This window comes from Staurois parvus, unplaced genomic scaffold (assembly GCF_062004578.1).
Source record: "Staurois parvus isolate SC_StPar_1 unplaced genomic scaffold, SC_StPar_1.0 ptg000652l, whole genome shotgun sequence".
Lineage (NCBI taxonomy): Eukaryota > Metazoa > Chordata > Amphibia > Anura > Ranidae > Staurois > Staurois parvus.
The window spans coordinates 4051009-4070038 of record NW_028318448.1 but is presented as its reverse complement, the minus strand read 5'-3'; the positions used below and the strand labels follow the sequence as shown (position 1 = coordinate 4070038).

Genomic DNA, 19030 nt, shown 5'->3' with positions numbered 1-19030 from the left:
CACCAAGTAGCTCATCTTTAATAATACCAGCCCATACCAGTACCCCACCTCCACCTTGCTGGCGTCTTAGTTGAAGTGGAGCTCTGTGCCTGGTACTGATCCAGCCATGGGCCAATCCATCTGGTTTGTCAAGAGCAATTCTCGTCTCATTAGTCCATAAAACCTTCGTCAGATATTTTTTGACTCAGTCTTGACGTTTCAACTTGTGTGTCTTGTTCAGTGGTGGTCGGGTTTCAGTCTTCCTTACCTTGGCCATCTCTTTGAGCACTGAAGACCTTGTACTTCTGGGCACTCTAGGAAGGTTGCAGTTAGGGAATATGACAGCACTGGAGGATAATGGGTTCCTAGTAGCTTCACGTTGATTCTTCTCAAATCTTTGGCAGGTAATTTGTGTCTTTTTTTTTTTTTTTTCCTCAACACGTTTCTTGCGACTGTTTTTTTTGCAAATTTTGTCTTTTCAGAGTCAATTTATATCTTTTTTGGCCCATTTTGCCTGAGGAAAATAAGCTGCCTAATAATTTATGCACACCTTGATATAGGATGTTGATCTCCTTAGGCCACCCTCCCTCATTAGACAAATGCACATTACTGGATATGCTTAATTCCAATAAGCATTCAAGTTTATACAGCTTGGAGTTGGACAATATGCATAAAAATGATGATTTGGTCAAAATACTCGCTTAATAATTGTGCACACAGTGTATTGTGCAACGTAAAACAAATTGCAACAGCCTCCATTTTATTCTCCAAGGTCTCTGCTTTCCAAAAATTTATAATGTTTAGCGTGTTCTAAATGGTTGTCTAGCAAAAAAAAAAAATTCTCATTTTAACATGTATGTGAAATGTCAGAATTGGTCTGGTTTTGAAGTGGTTAAAGGTTTATTTGTGAGTAATGAACTTTCAAAGCCAAAATACCCTATTCTATCCCCTTTAGTAACAAAATAGATTGAATTCTTTGTTTCTGCCCTTTTAACTCCTACATAAATGCAGAAAAACACGTAGGCCTTTCTATATTCTACAGCACAAAGTGCTTGCACAATAGGTTGCTGTTATTTTAAAAAATGCCACTCACCTCCTCCTCATTGTTATTGCTGCTTGCCATGTGTGGAAAAACTAGATAGCACAATAATTAGACTTTGCACTCTGCTTGCAAGGTTAAGAGTTGTTTCCTACAATATACAAAGGCACAGAGGGCAGTGGCCTGACTAAGCCATGTCAGACAGCTAGAAATGTGTTCTCGGCTTAATCTCTGTAGATTTAATTTGTTATTATGGGTAGCCTTAGTCCACGGCTGTATGCAATGTTTTTAAAGGGACCGTGTAGTAATACTAAAAGAAATCAGTAGAAGATACTTTGTAAAGGAATAGTTTAAATACTTGCTTGTCTGGTGGATGGTTGGGGGAATAATAATTGTGTAGCAGAGTTCCAGACAATGCTCCTATCTGACACTTCATGTGTGTCAAATAACGTGTTCCCTGCTGGCGACTGTGGTTCCTCTTGCCAAATGCTACAAAGTATCAAGCAATATTGATAAACCCCATGTATAAAAGAAACTGGATAATCTGCGTTACAGCTCTTGTCAGCGGTCCCAGCAGATTAGGAGTTTAAAACGTGGTGTACCTTGCATTGTGATTGGTGCATTGTAATAGGATGCAAATGTCAGGCAAACTTCAAGCATGTGTTGCAATACAAAGTTTGGACATCTAAAGAGAGAGCATTCCATTTATAGGTTATGTTCTGGTCCTGAACTCCAGGGTGGAACAAAACCTACCCTTAAAGTAGGCCCCCCTCCACTGCAAGGGTTAAAAGCTTATGTCTAGAGGTACATGGAATGCAGGGTTGGTCAATTTCATCAGAGGCAGCACCAGCACTGTGGTTTGCCCTGAAAGGGCCAGTTGTATCTATGCATATATATATTTATCCTGGGCTTTTTTTTCTCAGAGAATCCATGCCGGAACTTAACCATACCCCCTTCCCCCCACATCGAACAGTGGGTGTGGCAACATTGTAGGAGGATCTTAAAGGGACATTAAATACCTGGAGTGCTTTATGTGCTGAGTTTAGGGGTATAGTTCGTACAGATTACAAAGTTGAGGAGTGCGCTATGTACACAGCAGATTCCTAAACCCTGCAAACTGTGCAGAGTGCAGGCTTTAGGAATGTGCTATGTACAGTTTGCAGGCTTTAGGAATGTGCTATGCACAGTTTGCAGGCTTTAGGAATGTGCTATGCACAGTTTGCAGGCTTTAGGAATGTGCTATGCACAGTTTGCAGGCTTTAGGAATGTGCTATGCACAGTTTGCAGGCTTTAGGAATGTGCTATCTACAGAGTGCAGGCTTTAGGAATGTGCTGTGCACAGAGTGCAGGCTTTAGGAATGTGCTGTGCACAGAGTGCAGGCTTTAGGAATGTGCTGTGCACAGAGTGCAGGCTTTAGGAATGTGCTGTGCACAGAGTGCAGGCTTTAGGAATGTGCTGTGCACAGAGTGCAGGCTTTAGGAATGTGCTGTGCACAGAGTGCAGGCTTTAGGAATGTGCTGTGCACAGAGTGCAGGCTTTAGGAATGTGCTGTGCACAGAGTGCAGGCTTTAGGAATGTGCTGTGCACAGAGTGCAGGCTTTAGGAATGTGCTGTGCACAGAGTGCAGGCTTTAGGAATGTGCTGTGCACAGAGTGCAGGCTTTAGGAATGTGCTGTGCACAGAGTGCAGGCTTTAGGAATGTGCTGTGCACAGAGTGCAGGCTTTAGGAATGTGCTGTGCACAGAGTGCAGGCTTTAGGAATGTGCTGTGCACAGAGTGCAGGCTTTAGGAATGTGCTGTGCACAGAGTGCAGGCTTTAGGAATGTGCTGTGCACAGAGTGCAGGCTTTAGGAATGTGCTGTGCACAGAGTGCAGGCTTTAGGAATGTGCTGTGCACAGAGTGCAGGCTTTAGGAATGTGCTGTGCACAGAGTGCAGGCTTTAGGAATGTGCTGTGCACAGAGTGCAGGCTTTAGGAATGTGCTGTGCACAGAGTGCAGGCTTTAGGAATGTGCTGTGCACAGAGTGCAGGCTTTAGGAATGTGCTGTGCACAGAGTGCAGGCTTTAGGAATGTGCTGTGCACAGAGTGCAGGCTTTAGGAATGTGCTGTGCACAGAGTGCAGGCTTTAGGAATGTGCTGTGCACAGAGTGCAGGCTTTAGGAATGTGCTGTGCACAGAGTGCAGGCTTTAGGAATGTGCTGTGCACAGAGTGCAGGCTTTAGGAATGTGCTGTGCACAGAGTGCAGGCTTTAGGAATGTGCTGTGCACAGAGTGCAGGCTTTAGGAATGTGCTGTGCACAGAGTGCAGGCTTTAGGAATGTGCTGTGCACAGAGTGCAGGCTTTAGGAATGTGCTGTGCACAGAGTGCAGGCTTTAGGAATGTGCTGTGCACAGAGTGCAGGCTTTAGGAATGTGCTGTGCACAGAGTGCAGGCTTTAGGAATGTGCTGTGCACAGAGTGCAGGCTTTAGGAATGTGCTGTGCACAGAGTGCAGGCTTTTGGAGTGTGCTGTGCACAGTTTGCAGGGTGTAGCACTCTTTTACAGGCTGTCCACATCTCACTTTCACACCTTCTCTGCTCTGACCTTTGCACCACTCGCCCCAACCACCCCCCATCTTCCTCCACAGCCCTCATCTCTCACCTCCCCAAAAGCTTCCTCGCATCCTGCCTATAGGGCCAGGCTCTAGTACTCTTTCGGAAGTGTAGGCAGCTCTTTCTCTCTCACTTGTAGGGAGGTCATTTGTTGGTATATGTCTACCCAGGCACAGATGGGGGTGACAGTAAAGCTGACCACTGATACCCCATTCCAAATTGCACCTGCATCCCCCTTGTCTCCACTGTGAGTGTGAGCAGTCAGGGACCTGTAACAGCTGCTGAAAGGAAAGCTGTCTTTATAAACAGAGAAGGCTTCTGTGTTTACATATGACAGTAGCGAGTGGAGAGCAAGAGCTGGAGGTAGCGGAACACATTCTGGCTGAAAATAAAAGCCCTGCGTGCCAGGGCCACGTGAAATGGCCTGGTGGACTGGATTCAACCCACAGGCCTTGTATTTTGACACATATGATGTAGAGGGATCATCCACAGGCCAGGGCTTCGGGGGGAGGGAAGGACTGCACAGGAGGCTGCCTAAATGGGGAATAGGGTAAATAATAGTGCCTCACTCCCCCTCCCCCCACCCAGAAACAATGTGAATGAAACCCTTGCAATGGGGTAATCTGTGTTTCAACGCAGAATCCAGAATTCATAAATACAACACACATGGTATACGTGCCTGCTCTGTGCAGTGGTTTTGCACAGAGCAGCCCCAATCCTCCTCTGTGAATCCCCAAGGTGCTCCTAGCCCCTCTCTTTTGCCCAGTACCCCCAGAGCAAGCAGCTTGCTATGGGGGCAACCAAGCAGACTCACGCCTGACATTATCCATTTACACGCAGTGCCACGGGTCAGGCCCCATCCCTTCTCTCTCCTCTTTTGCTCACTGGATCTGATTGACAGCAGTGGGAGCCAGTGAACCTCGCCACTGTCTCAGCCAATGAGGAAAGACTGGGGACAGCCGAAGCTCTGGTGCACATCGCTGGATTGAGATGAGTCTCAGGAAAGTATAAGGTGGGGTTGGGGTAGCTGTTGCACACATAATTTTTTTTTTACCTTCATGTATAGAATGGATGAAGATAAAAAGCCTTTTGTCTAAATAACCACTTAATGTTCACAGATTCTGGGGTAAACTTCTGCTTTAAGGAGATACAATGTTGGTTACCAATTTTAATTCTCTGCGTTAGGCAAATAGCGTGGAGGATGCTGATGTACTGGCTGTGCAGGAAAATAGGTTACAGTTACACATTGATTATAATGCTTTAAAACACTCTTTCCTTATCTTTAACAATTTTTTGTTTTCTTTTGTAAGAACATTGAAATTAAGTAGTTCTTAGGTGGTATGCATTACCTTTTGAATATAGGTTAAAATAACATATTATATTTGTTTTTCCAGCAATTTTTTCAGCTTGTGAAATTAAGAAAACTTGGCCTTAGTGATAATGAAATCCAGCGACTTCCTCCAGAGATAGCAAATTTCATGCAGCTGGTAGAACTTGATGTGTCCCGTAATGGTGAGTCTCAAATTATTGATTTTTATTTATTTTTTTTTTTATTTTGCTCTGTTCAGTGTAAAGTCTCTTTTTATCATTACTATATAGCTTACTTCAAAACAGTTTTTATATCAGTATGCCTTATTAGGTTGGTCTTCACAACAGCAAGCAAGTTAAGACATAGCTAGAGCTTTGAAGGCATATATCAGCCAATGCTGACTTTTTACTCAAGTTTTGATTTTTTTTTTTTTTTTCTTTTTAAAGCAGAACTATGGGCAAAAACGTTTTTACATGTCCTTGTTGCTGATTTCTTACCTTCAGAGATGAGGACATGAAAATTTAGTTTTTTCTCTTAAATGGTGAGGGTTTTCAACATTTTATTAACTGCTTAGTGTTTTGTGTAGGGGAAAGGGGTGTACTAATGGTTGATTTTTTTTTTTTTTTTTTTTTTTTTTTTAAACTATCTTCTTTAAAGGTTACATAGTAGCAGGTCCAAGTCGCCCACAAGGTCTTTATAGTTTTCTGAGGCCCCAGTTTAGAGAGTCTCTCCCTCATCCCTGGCTTGACTATGAGGTAGCAAGCACTGTCCTGTGTGGTGTTTTTTTTTTTTTTTTTTTTAACTAATCTGGTGTAATCTGCTTTAGGAATTTCTCTGTGTTTCTGAAGCATCTACACAACCAGCACATTAATAGGACTATATAGAAAGAATATACAGTGAAGGAAATAGGTATTTGATCCCTTGCTGATTTTGAATGTTTGCCCACTCACAAAGAAATTATCAGTCTAAAAATCGAATGGTAGGTGTATTATAACACTGAGAGACAGAATAGCAACACACTATTCAAAAGAAATGCATGTCTAACAAATTATGCACTGATTTGCATGTTCATGAGGGAAATAAATATTTGATCCACTATTATTCAGCAGGATTTCTGGCTACCAGGTGTCTTTCATACAGGTAACAAGCTGAGATTAGAAGCAGTCTCTTAAAGGGAGTGCTGCTAATCTCATTTTGTTACCTGTATAAAAGACACCTGTTCACAGGAGCAATCAAACAATCAGATTTCAAAATCTCCACCTTGGCAAAGACCAAAGAGCTGTCCAAGGGACAAGATTGTAGACCTACACAAGGCTGGACTGGGCTACAAAACTGTTGCCAAGCAGCTTGGTTAGAAGGTGACAACAGTTCGTGCAATCATTTGCAAATGGAAGAAACACAAAAAAACTGTCAGTCTCCCTAGGTCTGGTGCACCATGCAAGATCTCACCTCGTGGAGTGTTAATGATCATGAGAACAGCGAGGAATCATCTCAGAACTACACATGAGGATCTTGTCAATGATCTCCAGGCAGCTAGGACCACAGTCACCAAGAAAACAATTGGTAACACACTACGCCAAGGATTGAAATCCTGCAGTGCCCACAAGGTCCCTCTGCGCAAGAAAGCACATGTCCAGGCCCATCTGAAGTTTGCCACTAAACATCTGAATGATACAGAGGAGGACTGGTTGAAAGTGTTTTGGTCACATGAGACCAAAATCGAGCTCTTTGGCATCAATTTAACTCGTCGTGTTTGGAGGAGGAGGAATGCTGCCTATGACCCCAAGAACACCATTTCATATGTCAAACGTGGTGGAAACCTTCTGCTTTGGGGGTGTTTTTCTGCTAAGGCGATAGGACAACTGCACCGCATCAAAGGGACGATGGACGGGGCAATGTACCGTCAAATCTTGGGTGAGAACCTTCTTCCCTCAGTCAGGGCATTGAAAATGGGTCGTGGATGGGTGTTCCAGCATGACAATGACCCAAAACACGTGGCCAAGTCAACAAAGGAGTGGCTCAAGAAGAAGCACATTAAGGTCCTAGAGTGGCCTAGCCAGTCTCCAGACCTTAATCCGATTTGAAAATCTGCGGAGGAAGCTGAAAGTTCGAGTTGCCAGACGTCAGCCACCAATCTTTAATGATTTGGAGAGGATCTGCCAAGAGGAGTGGGCCAAAATCCCTCCTGAGATGTGTGCAAACCTGGTGGCCAACTACAGGAAACGTCTGACCTCAGTACTTGGTGGCAAATCACTTTTTGGCTATCACAAAGTCATGTACTTATTTCCCTCATGAACATGCAAATCAGCGCATAATTGTTTAGACTTGCATTTCTTTTGAATTTTTTGTTGCTCTTCTGTCTCAGTGTTACAATACAGCTACCATTCAATTTTTAGACTGATCATTTCTTTGTGAGTGGGCAAACATTCAAAATCAGCAGGGGATCAAAAACTAATTTCCTTCACTGTGTATGAATTCTTCACATTTTACTTTATGTACATAACAACAATGGGCAAACAGGCAAGATTTTTAATGCAGAAGAGACCAGCTTAGTCTCTTCTGCAGTAAAATGACCTACCTACCTGTACTCCCATGTACAGCGAGCTGTGAAGGGGCAAGTGAGTATAGTTCAATTTTAAAGTGGAAGTGGCTAATATACCTGGCACTGCTTCCCCCTTCCTAAAATCCATGCTGCATACGTGTTCTTCAGTACAGTTGCATGATCTGTGAAGCCAAGCTGTGGCTTCGCTGTATCATCGGGCACCTCCACAACAATGTTGAATTCAAAGTCGAGTTGTGACTTAACCCATTGGTTTCCATTGCCTCTCTGTTGTTGGTGCTACCTACCATCAGCTGCGGCAGGCCCGTGCTGACAAAGGGGAGAGCTATTTTACAAACTGTAGGCAGCATGGTTATAAGGAGGGAGAGAGCAGCATTCAAATCTTGGGTATATTCGCCTTTACTTAAACTTTAAAGCTGAACTCCATTCCAGGCCAAATACAAGGGTGAAATGCATATATGGGAAATGCTTTACCTGCCGGAGGATTTGCATTTGTCCGTCTAGTCCTGCAATTTACACACCTCTATCACGTGGCAGTTCTGCTCACTAAGGGAGATCACATCTTTTTTTCACTGCTGCAGTTTCATGCTCACTTACCAGTCTCCTCTCAACCTCAGTTCTTAGAAATGGACAGAGAAATGAGCAGCAGCATGCTGATGCATCTGGCACTGCACTCTCTCCTCCTATCAGCATACCCCTAGCACTACAGTTTTTCTGGTTGGCTCCTTGTGCTGATTCTCCCTTTCCCTTTAATGCTGTGTAGTAGATTTCAAGAAGCTGATACTTTAGTCAAATTCAGGTATTAACATTATTTTGAAAACACATTGATTTAATAAGGATTACAGAGCACCTTTTTAATGTATGCATTATTTTAATTACTTTAATGTGCACAAGAAGTGTTTTTTGTTTTTTTTTTTAGGACTGAACTTTTAGTGTTTTTTAGGAGACAGTTTTACCTAGAAAACTGTGCATACACAAACAGAAGTCTGGGTACAAGGGCTAAGTCACAAGAGTTACACTTGGCTGTACTGTTCTGGTGACATTCCTTCACTTGAGGTGGTATTCTGTACTCCCGGTGGTTTTTTTGCTCCTAAATGGTTTTCTTAGCCATGTCCCAAGGTCTTTCATAGACAGCCATAGGGACAGATGGTTTCATATGCTTGACATACAGATAACTGATTTTGTAGTATGTAGGTAACTCTAACCGGTTCCCAACCGCCCATTAGCATGAAATACTGTTACAGGGTGGCACAGGTGCGCAAAATCACGTGTATATACATGATTTTGCATACTCGCATCGCCATTCATGGGCACAGCTGTCAATCATTGGGTCCTGGCCGATTACCAGTCCAGTGATTACTGATGGCTGCTTTGTTTACGAACAGTCGTCCTCCCTGTCGGTTTGGGCACACTGCTCTGGATGTAAAAAGACAAAACCTCAGCGCTCAGGACTTCCTATTTACCATATAAAACCCCGTGAGATGCTGCTGTGCACAGGTACAAAAGACCAAAAACTTTTAACAATGAAAACCAGCGCAAACCCACATGATCAATTACATTACTCAGTGTAAAAAAACATTAATGTACTAATAAAATTATATATAATAAATTATATATAAATTATGTTGATACAAAAATATATATATAAAATTATGAGTCCAGTGAAAAAACAAAGTGACAAAAAATCAGAAAAATCCCAGAAAGTATATATATATATATATAATTAAAGTCCCGTGACAAAATTAATCAAATTATTTTATAATATATTTTCCATATGATTCTTCCGTGTTACGGATCCCTTCACCATCCACCAGTGCAAAAATCAACATTAACCGCACTCACCAGATAATGGTGAGTCACACGCCTTTCAGGATTGTTAAGGGCTCCTGGACCCCCTTTACTTTCTCTGAGACCTCCAAGTGCTGTTTCCTCTCATGTCTAGGTACCTCTTCTGCTTACTCCTCTCACAGAATCCCCCAAAGGAAAATCAGGAAGAAGAAAAGACCATAGCGTGATACCGCAGTAACTTCTCCTCAAATTAATCTCTCCAGACCACTCACATTCTTTTGCGGGATATAGCCCGCTTTTTATTCAAAACAACAGCGATTCTCTTCAAAATTGATCCACTTTTCATGTACACCGATTATATAAGGATTATATAAGGACCCCACAGTTTAGTGTGCAGCAGGATGGCAGACCTCAGCTACAGACTCTTCTCCTTAGACTAAGATGGCCCCTTGGAACGCACCGCTCGGCGTGCGCTCCACTCACCGGAAATGACGTCAGACGACGGACCAGGCAACCGGAAGTGCGTCAACGCGTTTCGCCCCACCCACAGGGCGTTATCAAGACGCTCATTACCACTTCCTAGCCGCTTATAAAGCTTTGGGAGATCCCTCCCACTAATTCCTCTAGCACAAAAACCTGGATACAAACATATCAATCACCACCATCCATCTGCACACCCATGTGGGATCCCTGTACATCGGAGGCCATTTCAAAAAATACATTACTTAAAAAATACATTGCTTCAAAAACATACTTTACTTAGAAAATATTCTTTAATATAAAAATAATAAAAAAATAAATATAAAAATAAAAATAAAAATAAAATAAAATTAAAAAATAAATAAATAAATCAATAAATAAATCAAATCAAATCAAATCAAATAAAATAAAATAAAAATAAAAATAATAATAAATATAAATAAAACCCTGACCCTCTGAGGACGTGCATCGCACGAAACGCGTCAGGGGGGCTACAGCATATGGACATCTAGCCACTGTTTGTGGCCAACTATTTATGGTCAGTACTCTTCCTTTGTTTTTACCCCTCTTTGACTAATAAACGCTAGTCTCAACAATATCACACTATGTGGCGTCCTTCATTGGGCTCTCTCTGAGAGCACCATCTCCCACAGTACTTCTTTTGGATCAAGGAGTTCCCTGACGCTCACACGTTCGGATGCTACTTGGCCACCTCTCCCTGCGGTGAGACAGAGGATAGGACGCAGTGCGACCTGACCAGAGCCCTGATGCTGGAGAGATCTTGCAGCAGTTACTTCCTTACATGCGTTATTTTAACGCACTTCTGGTGAGTGCGCACTCTATTTGTTTTTCCCTGGATCTCCTTCACCTTGTACCACTATCACCCTGGGACGAGAACTTTATGTGTGCTCTCAGCACTCCTTATAGACTCTACGCATTAGTCACCTCTGTGGTATATCTGTTTTGACCACTGATATTTATGTTTATCCTATAGAGTAATATTTATATTTTGTTTTAGCGCTGCACCTACTTTTCTTTTATTATTGACTATTGCAAGGAGGATTGGTTGCCTTTTTGGTGTTCTAGCTGCTTGTGCTCTTGTACCTGTAGCGCTCGCTATACTTTTTTCACACGTTTATAGTGAAGCACACCCCCCCCCAGTATAAAACTCCCATCACACAGTTAACCCTTTGATTACCCCTCATGTTAACCCCTTCTTGCCCAGTGCCATTAGTACAGTGTCCGTTCTTTTTTTTTTTTAGCACTGATCACTGTATTGGTGTCACAGGGGATGTCAGTGACACCAAGTCAGTTCCCCAGTGTCAGAATGCCTACCGTAGACCCGCAATAAGTCGCTGATTGCCTCCATTATTCGTAAAAAAAATTCCAGTATTTATAACGCCATTTGTAAACGCTATAACTTTCACATAAACCAGTTCATTTACATGTTTTGGGATTTTTTTTTTAGCACAGACATGTCGCAGAATAAATTTTTGGCCTAAATTTATGACAAAATTTTATATTTTTTACTGGACATGTTTAACCGCTTTCGCGCCACCCTATAGTAGAAATACTGCTACAGGGCGGCACGGGTGCACAAAATCACGTGTGTGTATATATACATGATTCGTGCTCCCGCAGTTTGCGCAACCCACCCAGATAGCTTCAGATTGCCCGTCCATACTACAGTAATCACGTTTAACCACTTGATTGCCACGAACTCGCTCAAATACACAAACCTCCATTGCTAGTATAGTGTCTGAACGGATTCTTATCTTTGATCAGATCAGCACTATACTAGTGTTTGCATTAGTATAGTGTCCCCACAAAATGCAGCGTTAATGGGATCAGCCACAGCACTTGCGTTTAGCCCCTAAGCTTACCCCCCACCCTTCTCACCCAACAAGTGCAGTGTCAGTAGGTCACTGGCACTTGATACATTACACACAAAACCGCAGTGTTTGCAGAATCAAGCCTGATCTTTATTAGCACTTGCCGGCAAATTTGTTTTGTAGTGGTTCAAGCAGTCCCTGGTAGCCAGGTGGTCCTTTGTTCCTGTGAGTTGCACTAGGTACTTATAAATTTAGTGGCCACAATGTCAATGGAAAGGTACTCTAATGATGAGGCCTACAGGATTCTGAGCATGTCAGATGAGAGCAAAGGAGAAGACTCACTGACACAGTCAGCCTCAAAATACAAACCTGTAGACAGCAGCGGCACCCTGACAGATAGCTCTGACGATGGAGAAGAGGTCCCTGCTAAGATCAGGTGTACCCGACCCCATTCCCAGCTTGCTGTGATGTTACAAATGCATGATGACTGTCATATACAGCAGGGTGCCAGTACTAGTGCCGTTCTACCTTTTGGTAAACTGGCGAGCACCAGCGGCCTAGTACATCCTGGTCTTTCACATACCAGCACTGCAGTATCACTTGGTGAGGTGGTGAGTCCCATGAGTGCAGTACAAGCTGGTGCGGTGGCGAGCAAGTAGTGACCCGCAGCCACCAAGAATTCACACACAGGCTCGTAAAGCCCTAGTATCCTTCTGTATGTGCTTGCAAATCCCGATTGGTAGCCCACAAATTCTGTAGCACCCGTACTTCCCCCCATTCACTGCCCAACCCGGAATTCAGGTGGAAACAGCAAATTTAAATACTCCCCTTAATTTTTTGGAGCTGTTTTTCACAGAAGATCTGTATGCATTGATTGTGGATCAAAGCAATTTATTTGCACAACAGTTTATTGCCGCCAACCCAAATTCAAACCTTGCCAGACCATTCACATGGAAACCCATTACAGTTTCTGAATTTAAAGGTTTTTATTGGGCCTAACCCTCAACATGGGCATTACTAAAAAAATTTATTGCAGTTGTATTGGTCCACAGACCTGATTCATCATATGTCTGTGTTCTCTTCTACCATGGCCAGGCATAGATATGAGAGTCTAATGTGTTTTATGCATTTCAATGACAACACACTCTGTCATCCTAGGGGTGACCCTGAATTTGACCGGCTCCACAAAATTCAGCCCCTCGTAAATCACCTAACCAAAAATTTGCAGATGTCTATACTCCCCAGCAAAACATCTCCTCATTCATTTTTCTGGCCGTCTTGCATTCAAACAATTACTCCCCAGCAAACATTCCAGATATAAGGTCAAGATGTACAGTTGTGTTCAAAATAATAGCAGTCAGACATCACTAACCTGATCAATCACTGTTTTTGGTAGAAATGATATTTCTACATGGCAAATAATGTACTAGCAGGTGTAGTAGAGTAATAGAAATCCAACAGACCCAACAGTCATGACATGCATGCTGCTGATTCTGTGTAGTTGAATCACTAATTGAAAGGAGCAGGTTCAAAGTAATAGCAGTGTGGAGTTCTATTAGTGAGGTTGTAAATTCTTTGAAAAACAGGTGGCAATTATTGCCCTCATTTAAGGAAGGAAGGCAACAAATGTTGTACATGCTGGTTACAGTGCATTTCTCTCTGAAATTCTGAGGAAAATGGGTCATTCCAGACATTGTTCAGAAGAACCACATACATTGATTAAAAAGTTGATTGGAGAGGGGAAAACATATAAAGAAGTGTAGAAAATGATAGGCTGCTCAGCTAAAATGATCGCAAATGCTTTAAAATGGCAACCAAAACCTGAAAGACGTGGAAGAAAGCGAAAAACTACCATTCGAATGGATAGAAGAATAGCCAAAATGGCAAGGACTCAGCCAACAATCAGCTCCAGGAAGATCAAAGAAGGTGTAAAGTTACCTGTGAGTACTATTACAATTAGAAGGTGCCTATGTGAAGCCAAGCTATCCGGAAGAAGCCCCCGCAAAGTCCCACTGTTGAAAAAAAAGACATGTGCTGAAGAGGTTACAATTTGCCAAAGAGCACATTGACTGGCCTAAAGAGAAACGGCGCAACATTTTGTGGACTGATGAAAGTAAGATTGTTCTTTTTGGGTCTAGTGGCCGGAGACAGTTTGTCAGATGACCCCCAAACACTGAATTCAAGCCACAGTACACTGTGAAGACAGTGAAGCATGGTTGCACAAGCATCATGATATGGGGATGTTTCTCATACTACGGTGTTGGGCCTATTTATCGCATACCAGGGATCATGGATCAGTTTGAATAAATCAGAATACTTGAAGAGGTCATGCTGCCTTATGCTGAAAAGGAAATGCCCTTGAAATGGGTGTTCCAACAAGACAACGACCCCAAACACACCAGTAAACGTGCAACATCTGGGTTCTAGACCAACAAGATTGACGTTATGGAATAGCCAGCCCAATCCCCGGATCTTAATCCAATAGAAAACTTGTGGGGTGACATCAAAAATGCAGTTTCTGAGGCAAAACCAAGAAATAGAGAAGAACTGTGGAATGTAGTCCAATCATCTTGGGCTGGAATACCTGTTCACAGGTGCCAGAAGTTGGTTGACTCCATGCAACACAGATGTACAGCAGTTCTCAGAAACCGTGCTTATACAACTAAATATTAATTAAGTGATTCAAAGGAAAGCAAAATCTTCAAACATTTTTCAGTTTATATAGTGAATGTTTGAGTTTGTAAAGAAGAATACAAACACTGCTATTTTTTGAACAGTCTAATATTCACTTTTCTTAAATTTTTTTTTTAGAGGAATACAAATTTGATATATTTTTCTTCATGTTTTGATTTGGAATAGAATGTGTAGTGTTCCTAATGCATTTGTGTGTATGGAAATAAAAGCTATTAGAAGGATTTTGAGCTTTATTCACTTTTTTCAACACACTGCTATTATTTTGAACATAGCTGTATAAGACCTGTGAGAGGGCAACAGTATATACATATAAGTTTTGGATGTATGAGGGAAATGAGTCACGTGGAGCCCCCGGATGCCCAGACTACATGGGGAGCAGTGGCAAGATAGTTTTGGACTTGGTGTCATCCTTTTTCCATATGGGGTACCACTTATATGTGGACCATTTTTATTCAAGCGTGCAATCTTGGAATTCAATTCTTGGAAATCTATTCAATCTTTGAATTGGCGCATGTGGCACCGTGCGACCCAATCTCCGGGGCTTTCCCCAACGGTTTGTAAATACCTGTCTTAGAAAGGAGGAAAATCCTGCTTGAGAAATGAGGATGTCATTCAGCTGCAGCACCGACTTGTTCTGACAGCAACAGTATAGTATATAGCAACAGAATATAAGTAGGTGTTTGCAGTACTGTAGGATGAGATTTTTCATTTGCAGTTACAAAAAAAAAAAAGAGCATATATGCCAAAGCATGGGGCCTGGAGTGGCCAGTGGGTGGATGGCCCCTATGCTTCGGCATATATATTTTATAATGTTTTTTGGCACATTTCATGTGTACCCACCATTAGAAGTGGGTGGATGCAGGGTGATATATTCTAATGGTGGGCATACCACACACTTTTTCTGGCAGAGATTTCTTCACTTTTTTTCATTCGGCTTACAGGATGCATAAAAAAAAAAGATTTATAGTATATACATCCAACAAGGACCAGCGACGTACTGGTACATCACTGGACTTTGAGTGGTTTATACCAGGATGATGCCTGCAGCTGCAGGATCGGCTTTTATGTAAAAGCAATCCTAGTGGCTAATTAGCTGCAGGATTGCTTTTACAAGCCGCTGGAGAAGATGCCCCCCTCCCCCGCTGCCTTCCATGGCCTTCTTGGGCAGTCCTGTGCCATTGGGGGAACCTGAGAATGCAGCCGGTGTTTCTGCCAGCTGACCATAGAGCTGATTGGAGACCAGAATGGTTCCAATCATCTCAATAGTCTAAGAAATTGGAAGCTATAAGCATTTCATCACTTCAGTTTTGCAGGATATAAACCGTGCCATTTTAAACAGGGAAAGCATCTGATCACACTGATCTTGGTAAGATTAGATAATGTAAGGGCAGAGGAGATATCTAGAGTCTGATAGACCCCAGATTTCTCAAAAAAGAATATATGACAATGCCCATTGAAGGTATAGGGAATATTTGCATTCCCTGTGATAGCATTAGAAGTGATAAAAAAATAAAATTAAAAGGGATAGTGTAAAAATAATTTAAAAAATCAAAATAACTTTTAAAAAAAAAGCACCCTCGCCTCCCCACGCGCACTTGCGTGCACGAGTGTTGACCCTGTGCCAGTATGTAAACAGCGGTTACACAATGCATGTGAGGTATCGCCACAAATGTCAGATCTAGGGCAGTGAGTCTAGCACTAGACCTCTTCTGTAAATCTAAAATGATATCTTGTAAAGGCTTTTAAAGCGTTTCCTATGGATATTAAAAATGTATGCAATTTGTTGCCAATGCACAGGGCTTGCACAGTTTTAAAGCATGTCATGTTTGGTATCTATTTACTCGGAATACCATCATCTTTTATATTTAACCAAATAATTGGCCAGTATATTGTGGTTTTGTGCATTAAAAGTAAACAAAAGTGCGTTTTTTTTTTTTTTGTTTTTTTTTTTTTTTCATGTGAGCAAAGTGTCAGAGTTTGGTGTTCAGGTGGTTAGAGTGAATGAATGATGTGTGGCATAAACCTCTAATGCTGGGTATAAAATGCCCCCACACCCCAAAACGACCCCTTTTTGGAAAGTAGACACCCTAAACTATGTGCTAAGAGGCATGTTGACTCAAAGAATTTTTTACCACAAGTTTTTGGAAAATTACAAAATTTTTTTTTTTCTACACAAAATTGTCATTTAAATGATTTATTGCTCACACATGCCATGGGTATACGTGAAATTACTCCCCAAAATACATTCTGTGAAGTGTAGTGACCATTTGCTATCCGCACATTATTTATTTTTAATGAACCTCCATGGAAGACCCTAAAACTTTTAATGTGCATATCTCAAAATTCTCAGCAAAAGGCCGGCCCACTGTAACACCTTAAGGCATATTCTTACCATGTCCTTTTGACATGGTATGCTGTACAGACCTGCATTCCTGCTTCTGCTATAAGCTCATGGTCACTTCAATTTTTAAATCCCAGTATCTTTCCCGCCATTTGTAAATGCTATAACTTTCACGTAAACCAATTAATTTACACGTATAGGGGTTTTTTTTTTTTTAGCAAAGACGTCGCAGAATGCATTTTGGCAGAAAGTTATGATTGATTTTTACGGTTTTTGTTTTTTTACTGGACATGTTTTATAGCAAAAAGTCCAAAATATAGTTTTTTTTTTCCTCCAAAATTGTCAGACTTTTTTTTTTTATAGTGCAAAAAATAAAAAACGCACAGGTGATCAAATACCACCGAAAGCTCAATTTGTGGGAAAAAAAGGATGTAAATTTAATTTATGTACCGTATTGCATGACCGCGCAATTGTCCGTTAAACTAGCACAGCGCTGTATAGCAAAAAAATGGCGTAAATTGCAGTATCTATACCATAGTTTGTAGACGCTATAACTTCACACAAAGCAATCAATATACACTTATTGGGATTTTTTTTTTACCAAAAACATGTAGCAGAATACATTTTGGCCTAAATTTATAACTAAATTTGAGTTTACTATATATTTTTTATAGCTGAAAGTAAAAAAATATCGTTTTTCTTCAAAATGTTTGGTCTTTTTTTGTTTATAGTGTGAAAAATAAAAAGCACACAGGTGATCAAATACCACCGAAAGAAAGCTCTATTTGTGTGAAAAAAAGGACGTAAATTTCGTTTGGAAGCATCATTGCATGACCGCGCAATTACCAGTTGAATTAGTGCAGCTCTGAGTAGCAAAAAGAGGCCTGGTCATTAAGGGGGGTAAATCCTCAGGAGGCCAAGTGGTTAAAGTTCCACCTCCTGGCTGATTCTAAAGATTTTGAAAGTCATGTATTCTATTTACTTTGACTTTTTTTTAAGAAATACAGAGATGTGCAAAACCACTATACATTCCTTAAAAAAAAAAAAAAATCTGTACTAATCCAATCAATGTCAAACTCTGAAAACACTCTCAGTGGCAGAAACTACTGTTCAGTTTATCCATCCTGGCCAATTAAATTCTTCCCAGAAAGAATCAGCCAGGTGATGTATGGGGATGTCAAAAAGTATGTACAGACACGAAGTTTAGATAATTGACGATTATATTATATCTGAAGGTACCTTTTTAAACCTATTACATCAATGTTAACATTGATACTTGGCCTTGCTTTGTTTTTTGTTTTTCTTTCCTTTAATGATCTTTCAAGTGCCAGTGCCTAGGTTTTTGTTTCAGAGGTCTGGGGTTTACCAGTGCATTAGGATTGCTTTTTTATTTACATGTGTGATTTGTTGTTTGGAAATAAAATGAACAGTACTTTGAAAACAAAATCTCTGCCTTTGTTAGCTGGGATTATGTTGAGCCTAACTTGTTTTGCTTTATTGTGTGGCACTGCTTGTAATAAGTATTTGTCTTTTGGTGGTACAGCATATGCCCTGTAACATCTGGCTGAAACTAAACCAGTCTTATATTCAAGCCGTGTTTTTACTTGTAATAGTCATTCACTGAGTACTATGTCTTTGTGCATAGTAAGCTGTCTCCTATAAAGTCGCCCACACATAGGAGTTTGTTTAATTTTTTTTGGCCCTTTCTAAAACTGTACATTATATTTACAGAATGATTCTCCCTTGATACTAATATGTTAAATGCCAGTCCTTTTTTTTGTTTTTTTGTTTTTTTTGTTTTTTTTTATATATATATATAATGTAAGGATATATAAAAAATATTAATTTATCCTGTAATCAAAGCATTTACAAGCACATGAAGAAAGAGAGCAGAATATATATTAGAACGTATTTCCTTTTTTGTCTTTTTTACCAAAGGTCATTTGTTCATTTCTTAGTTTTTATTAGAGAGGAAAAACACCTGCCAATTTCTTATATCTATCTGGAACTGTGGTGGTAAGGTTTCTAAATGAGTTACTGGGTCCTTACACCTACTGTGGTCATTATGAGGGTTTTCCAGTCTCTTTGATAGGTTTCTAAGTTTTTTTTATTTATTTATTTTTACAAATTTTGGAGAATGCTTTGGATTGGACTCTACCCAAAACCCCCTGCTGAACAGAAGCAGTTGGATAATGCAACAGCAAGGTGTTCCTGATAAAATTCCCAAGACAAACAAGGGGCTTATTCAATCCAAAAGGCTCACAACTAAAATTTCTCATTTAGTTGGACTGACTTTTTTTAAGCTGGAAATATACAACAGATTTGTCCTGGTCTATTCCATGCCATATACAGTTAATCAAAAATCAGTAGAAAAATAGTTAATAAAAGCTGTACATTGTCATTGTGAGCCTAAG

At 40.9% G+C, this 19030-nt stretch overlaps 1 protein-coding gene across 1 annotated transcript in view; it reads left to right on the top strand.

The window, feature by feature from the left end:
* Positions 1-19030, top strand: part of LRRC1 (leucine rich repeat containing 1) — a 256785-nt gene that overhangs the window by 107378 nt on the left and 130377 nt on the right. The window contains exon 2 of the mRNA XM_089694148.1: positions 5007-5124. Within this exon, the coding sequence (XP_089550274.1) occupies positions 5007-5124 (118 nt within the window). The remainder of the gene's footprint in view (positions 1-5006; positions 5125-19030) is intronic.